A 10,610-nucleotide genomic window follows, 5' to 3' on the forward strand; every position below is an offset into this window, starting at 1 on the left:
AGATGGCAACAAATTAGCATAATTTCCTGTCGAATACTGATTGTTTACAAGTAAGTTCATTGACCCTGTCACCTGTTAGGGTTAGAACAAAGTAGTTTTTTGCGTGGATGTTTAAAAGGTCATAATTTAGAAACGGTTGCCCATATTAACATAGTTTCTATGGAGAAAATATAGAGCTTAGGCTAAACTATCTCCCATTTCCGGAAAGGATCGTCGTGCCTTTCCACCCTGTATACACAGGCTAATCAGGCTATATACATTTTGAAAATGACGCCCGCCAACTGGTAACAGTTTGGCGATATTATAAATTTTGTTTGTGAGCATGATGTACCTTTTGTGTAAATAAATTAAAAAAAAATGAAAATTAGAGGGGGGGGGGGAGGTTTTTCTTACTATAGCAATATGGGTACCAAATGAAAGCTAGTAAAAAGACCACAACAAAAATATATGTCAACATTGGGTTTTTTTGTTTGTTTTAATAATAGTTGCAGTGTAATGCCGTATTCCTGTTTGCCACCATCATTGTATTATTTTAAAAAACTTTATTATATCGGAAAAAAACAGATATTTCTTTTGCGAAGTTTCTGACAATTGTCAAGATTTAGAAGAATTGTAGGTAATTCTTGACAGGTAATGAGTTATATGTCGGAATTTCGTGACAATTGTAGTGTTTCTTGTGACAATTGTCATAAACTTAGCAAGAGAAATATCTGTTATTTCCGATATAATAAAGTTTTTTTTAATAAATCAATGATGGTGGCAAACAGGAATACGGCCCGCCCGATGGTAAGCGGTAACCGTAGCCCATGGATGCCTGTGACGCCAGCAACAGTGATGTTTTACAATTGTCGCACCTGTCACCGTGGTGAAATTGGAGCCTGGTTAATTATTTTTTAACATTATGTAAAGAAAATTCACAATCACTTGGTATGTATTTTGGACTAATCCATTCAGCCATTTTCAGTTTATAGCAGTTCGAAGTCAATTGTGGATTGTGAAATTTTTGAACGTTTTCAAATAATTTGTTAGACCAAGTATTGAAAATGTTACAGTATGTTATATATTTGTGATCTACTCACAAAGCCCCTTCATATGGTACCCCACATGGTATGTTTAAACGAAAATAAAAAAAAAGTTTGTAATGCCGACTTTATGACGTCACAGCAACTATCCCCACCACTTGCGCGCTTGTCATCTCATATATTTGGGTTCAAGGCATTACACTGAATGCATCGATATCATATTCACCCATATCCAGGACGACATGAGCGAAAATCGATTTCTAGAAGACTTTTCTTTCGCTGGCTGGTCTACTATAAGAATGTCCGTATACCTAATATTTATGTATATATTACGCACAAAACGGCAAAATAAATCACGTTTGTTGTATGGGAGCCCCTCGTAAATATTTATTTTATTATTTTTTAGTATTTGTTGTTATAGCGGCAACATCTCTGAGAATTTCAACTGTGTACTTACCTGGTTTGTTAGTGCATCAATATTAAAAAAATACTAAGGTCCCCTTTTTTAGTCATTCGTAAATAACTCGTAAACGATGGCCAATAGCAAAAAGACGTGGCTCTCGATGTCTACTGGCCTGTATCTGCTCAAGACCAGCTAACAATCAACTGTGCCAAGTTTCAGCGCATAGTCTCAAAGTGCAAGGTCCCCATACAATGGTGTGCACTAACAAACCAGCTAACTGTAAAACGTTGTACAATACACGTGCGAAAAGGTAATTCGCAACTCGTGTCGGTTTTAAATACTCCCTACAAACCACCCACATTTGTATCTAGTTGACACGTTAGACGACTTGCCCGAATTTAATACATTTGTTTTCTACTATGTTGCTATTATTTTTTGACAGGCGCTTACGCGTATACTCAAAAAATGAAATGTATGAAAATTCATTTATGAGACCATTTTTTTAAATAAAAAAACGATTTATTCAGAGGTACGTAACAGGTACATTCATCTGTTATTTAAATTATATCTCAAAATAACAGATATCATCGGATCCAGGCGTGGTCCGGCTGCAGATTTTACTCCCCAGCCGGACCCCTTTTAAACGCATATATCTGCCAAACTACAGAGGTACGTTCAATTTCCGACGAGGTACATGAAGTACATTAGAGGTACATTTCGCCATTAAAAACTGAGCGCAATCAGGCGAGGTGGTCCGGCTGTGGAGGATCACACTAAAAATATTACATTACTGCTCCCAAATGATAATGAGGTTTCTTAATACTAGTAGTTAGCGATGAGAAGTTCTGCCTCGCTGAAGTACTCGCAGTCCATCTAAATGACAGCGGAGTGAATACTAGAATATATAAATAAATAAATATATTTTTTTTGGTAAAAATCCCCTACGCCTATTGGACTCCCGGATAACATTGAGGAGCATTTTTCATGGGATAAGCCCTTTAGGTCACTACTTGGGGAAACTTTACTTTTACAACCTAATAACATCTGAATGCTATTCTAGAGTGTGGTTTTCACACTGATATGCTTCCCCAATGCCCGATGGGGTTTGGAGCCTTCTTAAACCAATCACTGTGGGAGATCCCGTCGATTGGGCTTCCTTCCCCTACCTCCCTATTCCTAGAAGTTTAAGACTCAACGAAAGGCAAGAAACGTTTCACGAACGTGGTATCTGATGAAAAGAAACGCCAAGTATCCATCAGCCACTCTACCTATATATTTCATACTAAACTAAGAATACTGAACCCATAAACCCATCCCATAAGCTGTAGACTATAATTGATGGCAGGTCCATAGATCGTTTAACCCTAAGATAATAGATGTGATGATGTTCAAGTTGCGTGAATCGACTGCGTTCCAAGTATACAGTACGACTCCTAACTTTACGTTGCGATCAATTAGTGCAAAATTAACCATAAAAATGTTCACCTAAACAATTTGTCAATTAGCAATAATGTAATAATTAGATCGTATCTACTTCATGCCATCAATAGGAATCTGATACTCCAAAATGTCAATAAGTCATTAGATATGTTAATATTAATATTTCTTCTCATGAAATTAATTTCTATAGGTAGTGTATCAATCTCTATTCGACGACCGGTCTGGCCTAGTGGGTAGTGACCCTGCCTATGAAGCCGATGGTCCCGGGTTCGAATCCTGGTAAGGGCATTTATTTGTATGATGATACAGATATTTGTTCCTGAGTCATGGTTGTTTTCTATGTATTTAAGTATTTAATATATTATATATATCGTTGTCTGAGTACCCACAACACAAGCTTTCTTGAGCTTACCGTGGGGCTTAGTCAATTTGTGTAAAAAAAATGTCCTTAATATTTTTATTATGTCGAGAACAGATCAATGTAATATAGATCGTAAATATTACCAACTTAAAGATGTAGTGGGCCATACCTTCCAATATTCAACTACTAATTCAATAAAATAATTTTAACTTCACAAAAATAATGGCGCGTAAACCTAGCCTTTCCCACATTAAGTATTTACTCGTATTTTCTTCCACTAAAAGTGACTAAAATATCAATCAGATTACGTATAGAGCAAAGCAGTATACTCACAATTATAATATTCATATTTTGGAAAACATACCTACCTATATCATAACTTTAATTTATCTACGATAAATAACTCTCACTTAACACAAATATCACTCTTCAGATGACACTATTCTTTCAATATAAGTACACTAAGTATCAAACTAATTCATTTCAACTTTTATAGACATGTATGTAGGTACGCGTTGGGATATGACGCGAAATATGAACGTTCCCTTTTTACTTAACACATTCGACACCGCGTACCCGACTCTCGGGCACTCGTAAACTTTACTCAGATGCCGGCATACCCGCTAGTCGGGCAAGAGCTATAAACCTACACGCGACGCCGAAGTGCCCGACAGGCGGGCAAGCATTGCATCTTCACTACCTCAGGGCTGCCACTGCCACTAACAGAAAAAATTGTAAGTCTTCTGTTTATTATGTGGTCGAAAAGTTGGTACAGTTGATTATTATATTTTTTTACTTCACTTTGTATTTTTATTTACTTTACCTAATGCGATTACAAAATAAAAATTCTTATTAGTTGGTTACGTGAAATTGCATAGACGGGTATGTATCAATAGGAGTTAGAATTAGGAGAAGAACAAAACGGGGAGCCTAAACAGATGAGACAGCAGATTTAATTTTATCCACGTACTTATACGAAAGTTACTTGGCAAAGTCCTGAGCGTCCGCCGCTTGCCCGACTAGCGGGTTCGCGGCGTGCGGCATTGAGTTGCACGTCGTTGCCCGACTAGCGAGTAATGTTGGTTTCTGGGGTATTGTTTGAAATTTTGCCTGGTTGCGAAAGTGTTAATTTACACTCAACATTATAATCTTCATTTAGAAATATATCACTGATATTTTAACAAGAAAACACCATTCTCATAAATACGCAAACGTTAGTACAGAATACCAACCCTTCCAATAAAGATCGAACCTACTTATTTCCATTAATAAATTACGCTAAGAAAATATTGTATTCGTACTTTAAAATCACTAAACTAAATAATTAGACACTGACGTAAGTTAATCCTGATAAATTAATTAATTAGTTAAACAAAATATTAGTTAATTTCACGGACGTATCGTATGATACAACTCAACGACACGGCAGAATCACTCAATATCCTTCCAAATTACTTTGTGTTATTAAAATATACTAGGAAAACAACGTGTATGTACTTTATAATTATTGAAACAACGAATACTACACAGACGCATATAGTATTTATTAGAAATTAGCCGCTTACTGACACAGACCGAATTCCACGCTAGTATTGAATATATATATAGATTTGTACGAAACGGTAAAACCGTGTCGTCACAGGGGGAAAAGGCATTCTCAACCTCGTACGCCTAACCCTTGTCCGTCTATATGTCCGTCTGTACCTAAGGAGACAGTACTTACCTATTTTTTCCGGCTTCTACATGTATAAATAGTACTATTTAACTAAACGTTGTCAACATTGACATTTCTGACAATAAATTTATTAATAACAACCAAAATGAACATAAGAAACTAAACGTTAAAATTAAAACTTAAATAAAACAAATCTTAAACTAAACTTATAAGTAAAAAATGCTCCCCAGGTCACCTTCATGCGTTATGGTGCCCAGAAGGCTGGCAGCGTTACCTTTTTGGATGGCCAGGCTTATCCTCTGGCCGAGGTAGCTGCCAGCCCTCCGGTCACCTGAGGTGTCAATGAGGCGCTGAACGTTTAATATATATTTTTACTTTTTCCTTCACATCGTTCGAGGTTGGTCACTCGCCTATAATTTTATCATGTGTCACAGATCGCCCCTCGAGAAAGATGATTTCTCGCCAGCTTTGTTTACCAAGAAGATCGTCAATACCGACTACGTGCCGCCGCGCAGCAAGGATTCACGGACGTCCAGTGTGCGAGACGATACCCTAGTCATAGAAACACTGTAAGTTGGTGATACACTTTTCTGTTTTGTAGTATTTTATGACAGAAAACTTTGTTGCAATTATATGATATTAAATCAAAAGCATTTGAATTAAAATGTATCATCCTCCCCTTTTCTTTAATTGTTAAGGCATTTTTTTACAATTTCGTACTGCTCGATGTTTTGTAGAGAGGTCATGCATGAGAAATATGATTACTAGTTTTTAAAGTCCCGTTTTGCTGAATAATAATGAGTATAAATCGTGAAAGTTTAAATCTGTGTGTTTACAAAACTCTCAAGCAAATTATTGTCATCTTCCTAAACGATCATATTTTATTTGTTTACAGAAATATCCACAACCCAACAGTGGACAAACAAAAAGACACACAATTTATTGTAACCATGGACGGATACGATCCTAACGTGTTCCTCGCCAAGAAACTATTAACCGAAGGTCTCCTAGATGATGATGACAAAAACAAAGCACCTACTGACACTGACTCAAAAACTAAAGAAAAGCATAATAAAGATAATACAGAGAAAGAAGAAGAAAACACAGAAATAAATATGAATAAAGAAGCAAAAGTAAAAGAACCCGAAAGAAAAGATCTACCAATAGACACTAAGGTAGCAAAACATGACAAGAAAGATTCAAAAGATGACAAAGAAGTAACAACAAGTGCAGTTCCGAAAAAGCGATTAAGTGATACTAGCGAAGAAAGTGACACACAAGTTATTATAAATCCAGAGACGGAAAACAATACCGAAACGGAACCACAAGAGAAACTAGAAGTGTCGCCGACTCTTAGAAAGAGAAAGAAGTCCCCGATAGTGTTTGATGTGGAAAAGAAAGAGAAGAAGGAGAGAGCGAGAGAGAGGACGGAGAGCGCTGGTAGTGATAACCACGTTACGGTGACAACGACCACTAATACACACAAATATGATTCAGTTCCTTCATGTAAGTACCAAGAAAAAATAGTTTAACACCTCTCAGGTTCTTATGCTTTTACTGTTAAGTAGGCAGTATTTTTTGTATTTTTAAACCTTATTTCCTTAGCAATAGAACCCACAGTCAAAGGAATTTGAACCTTCTTTGGAAGAGCTAAATTACTATATTTTGATAACTTGCAAACGGTTGGTGGTCCCTCTATAAAAAAAAACCGAATACAGAACGTCCTCCTTCTATGAAATTGAAGTCTGTTAATAAATTATGTCGAGTGGTCCTTTATCACTATTAGGTCAGATTATTCTAAAACGAAATTCTGACGCTTTTACATTTTCAGTGTCAGCGGCGGAACGCGCCGTAGTCCCGTGCCGAGCGTTCCCCGCGTGCCGCTACGGCGGCGCGTGCGCCTTCCTGCACCCGCGCTGCAAGTTCGCGGCCGCTTGCACCCGCCGGGACTGCGTCTACACTCACACGCAGCCGCCCAAGCTTGTGGGTGAGTCTTGTCTCTCTACAGTGGCTAAACGCACTGAATATTGACATTTAATTTAATTTTTAATTGTAATGTAATTTCTAGTCTGTGACATTTATATAACTGCCTATTTTTGTATAAGCCATACGATTCAATAAATAACAGTCACCTGCAATAATATGTTACTCTTGGAAGGCCGCAAAAATATGTGACACGCTCTTATGGCTCTACAAATAAGATCGTGTCTGATATTTTTGCGGATTTCGTTGTGCAACATATTATTGCAGGTGACTACATCAAACGGGGACCCCGTTTTTGACATACAGTTTTAAGTCGTAATGTATTATTTGTCATATTATCATAAGCCCTAAAACTGAAACCGTTAACTTTTCAGGATGTTCGTTAGGTCCACCTAAAGATAGGTCCGGATAGGTTAAGTTTGTTTTATGGCAATCGTGAAAAGTTACGCATTTCTGAACCAAACAAATTATGACTAACGAAAATGTGGAACAAGCAATACACTACGACTTAAATCTTTTTGGGAAACAATAGAGACTATAAGAGGTTCACATCAAACACACAGTACATAGATCAAATGACTCTGTAATGGGAACTATATTATTATAAAGTTTAATTTTGATCACAATAATACCATTGCATGAGACTTTTATTGCTGAAAAAAAATAACTTCAAAAACATTGCCATATCATATTGTACAACACTTCTGCATGCATGGGCTCCTAACTAAATTGTCAGTACATAGACAGACCCGTGTTGTTTTCCCTAGTAATAGCCCTTTTCACATCTGTTATATTACTTGTATTCGCCAAAAATAAAAAATCGTTTTTTTCTTTCAGCACAAACGGTATTTCTTGTGTTTTGATTTAGTTATTGTAAAATATTTCCATATAAAATTAAATAACATAGTTGATTTTTTTACTAAAACATTATCATTGTAACATCGCCCACATTGTTAATTGACTCGTAAACCTTATTATAAAAGGCATAAGGTACACCTATGGACAGTTAAGAATGTTTACAAACGCGTGAACCTCAAAAAGTGCTCTGATTAGACGATAACATATGCATCGGGGCTAGTATATAATAGTAGTTTATGTGACTGCTACATAATGAAAGGCATTAAAATACGAGTGTGGGTTTATGAAACGAATGAAATGAGTTTCATAATAGTATCACACGAGTGTTTTAATGCCTCATTATGTACAGTTACATACACTGCTTTATCTACACACATATTATAAACTTTCTATGATATATTCACTAACCTCATATTACAACCGACATTAATTGGGGCACTTTCCTCTCTGGCGGAACTCGCGGATATGAGATGGCGTCTCCGAAATATCTTTATCGCACATTTTACACGAAACTTTTGTTATAGTTACTTTAAAAACAACAAAACAAATTATTTTTTACTACAAACTAATTAAAAGATAAACTGTACGTCAAATGGCGGCAAATGAAAACTTTTTTCACGCATGTCACGCATCCGTCGTTTTTTTTTAATTCAGAGACAAACTAGAGTCGGGGTCGATTACCATATCGTCCGATACCAACTTACAAGCGAGATTTGTCAATATTGTATGCAATTGACATTTGATTTCGAATAAAACGTCATCTCGACTGATATTAGAATAGGGGTCAAATCAAATTGCTTTTTTTTTCAGAGATGTTCGAAATTTGAATTTCATTACCAAATCGATTTTGATATAGTAATGAAGCTATTACCACATTTTCACAGATAAGAAATTTGCTGTAACAAAACAGTTTATCGTAATGTGGGCCATTATTTACGGATTTTGAAGGCATCATAGAGAGTTTATGATATGTGTGTAGATAAATACTATTTTAACTCCATAATTTTGTCCCCAGCATCCCACGTAGTCCCAGCCCCGAGTTTCAAGACCATCCAGCCTTCAGCCCTGCCCACGATCTGCAAGTTCTACCCCAACTGCGTGAACCCTGTGTGCCACTTCGCACACCCCAAGCCTTGCCGGTACGGGAAGGGATGTTTGAATAAGGCAGAGTGCAACTTCTATCATCCTGACTCTAATAAGTGGAGATATCCAGTGTAGTCACGTAGATTTAGTCAAATTATAAAATTATTCTAATTATAACTGTTTTTTTATTGCGTAACCATCACATCCATATAGGGAGACAGACAGGGACTTTTACTTTGAGACACCGGCACCGGCACCACGTGTCTTATTCATTCGTCAGAAACCTTTAGCGCAAATGAAATCAGAACAGGAAATGATAAAGGTCATCTCCATTTGGGCAATTGACTCTATTTACTTCGTCCCTATTACTGCTTAGGCGAATGAAGATCAAGTGTGGGTGACAGAAGGTGTGGTCTTGCATTGACCCGTTTCCAGGCCGGACCAATCTACAAGGTTTTCCCAAAAAATACAAACATTCAAATTAATCCAGCTTTTTGATGATTCACTTGAAGACAAGTCGCATTGTCCGAAAGTGTAATCTACCTAATTTGAACCTTATATATCGGAAAGCTAAAGTTGAATGTGGTCGATAAATCGTACTATGCCTGGAAAAGGGATAGGCAAGGTTAAAGGCTACATTCGGATGGCAACTGCAGCAGATTTAGTTTGCCTTTCTACTGACTGAGGCGGAATAGAGTTTCTGGTCTGTCAACCTTTTTTATTTCTCGAGGCACGGGAATACTCGGCCAGGAGTTAACGAGAATCTCGAGAAATTTAAATACATAGTTTTAAAAAAACACCATGTTATTTTAATTTTTTTGCTTTATTACAAATCTGACTCATAGGAGTCGTAGGTGAGATCAATAATAAAACAAATGGTAAATTACCATACCGTAAATTACTCTTAATCTTAATAAGTGCAGGCCGGCGATGTGATATGCTATAGTGTATTTTTTTCCTTTTTTAGGTATTTACCAAAATGTAAACAAACCACAATATGGTATTTTATTAGGCAAGAATATTGAAGTCAAAATTTTAATTTTAAAGTTAAGTATTTTTTTCTTTTTGTTGGCTTTAGTAAATGATGTACTAGATTTCGATATACATTTATCTATACATATGCTAGATGATAATATAAATAATATAATAGTTCAAGTCAATTAATTTAACTCGATGTGAAAAACTTAAAAAAGTTTTACTACGTAACTAATATGAATACTTATAGGTACCTACTTTGATTGGCGTTTTCTATGACCGATTCCTTGAAACATTCTACCGCAGCGGCCATCGGTTCTAGGTACAATCAATGTGTCCCACCACTTAGGTACAACTATTTACTTACGAATACCTTTCCATACTCGAACATGTAACATTATCCAATAAATAAACATCCTCCAACATAATAATATCAATAATGTAATCATTCACTTGACTAAATGACTGTGGTGACACCGGTATAAAGGCGGTTCCTTACATGCAGTGAGCGTAGCGAATGGAATTCGCAGATTTTTGAAGTGAAAACTTCTTTAGCGGCGCTGGGCACTTTTTGGGCTGGGGAAAAAATGATAAACTCGAGACAGCGTAATGCGATCACGTGACCGTAAGGTTTAGATGGCCACTCATTTAGATGGCATTTAAATCAATAAAGAAAAACTCAATGACATTACTTGAAAAGGTTCTAATCTTGTACGGGTTGAAATACGAGGATCTCACAGTTACATTCTAACTTTATATCACTCTATATCTTGATGAAATCGCTAATAAAAGTGAACTCTAATACTGGTT

General features: G+C 36.4%; 1 protein-coding gene across 1 annotated transcript in view; it reads left to right on the forward strand.

The window, feature by feature from the left end:
• LOC134797101 (serine/arginine repetitive matrix protein 1) overlaps positions 1 to 9,002 on the forward strand; it is a 32,122-nt gene extending 23,120 nt beyond the window's left edge. Inside the window, exons 9-12 of the mRNA XM_063769326.1 lie at positions 5,336 to 5,470; positions 5,797 to 6,407; positions 6,733 to 6,888; positions 8,758 to 9,002. Of these exons, the coding sequence (XP_063625396.1) occupies positions 5,336 to 5,470; positions 5,797 to 6,407; positions 6,733 to 6,888; positions 8,758 to 8,960 (1,105 nt within the window). The 3' untranslated portion in view covers positions 8,961 to 9,002. The remainder of the gene's footprint in view (positions 1 to 5,335; positions 5,471 to 5,796; positions 6,408 to 6,732; positions 6,889 to 8,757) is intronic.
• Positions 9,003 to 10,610: the final 1,608 nt, after the last annotated feature.

Source organism: Cydia splendana, chromosome 14, assembly GCF_910591565.1.
Source record: "Cydia splendana chromosome 14, ilCydSple1.2, whole genome shotgun sequence".
NCBI lineage: Eukaryota > Metazoa > Arthropoda > Insecta > Lepidoptera > Tortricidae > Cydia > Cydia splendana.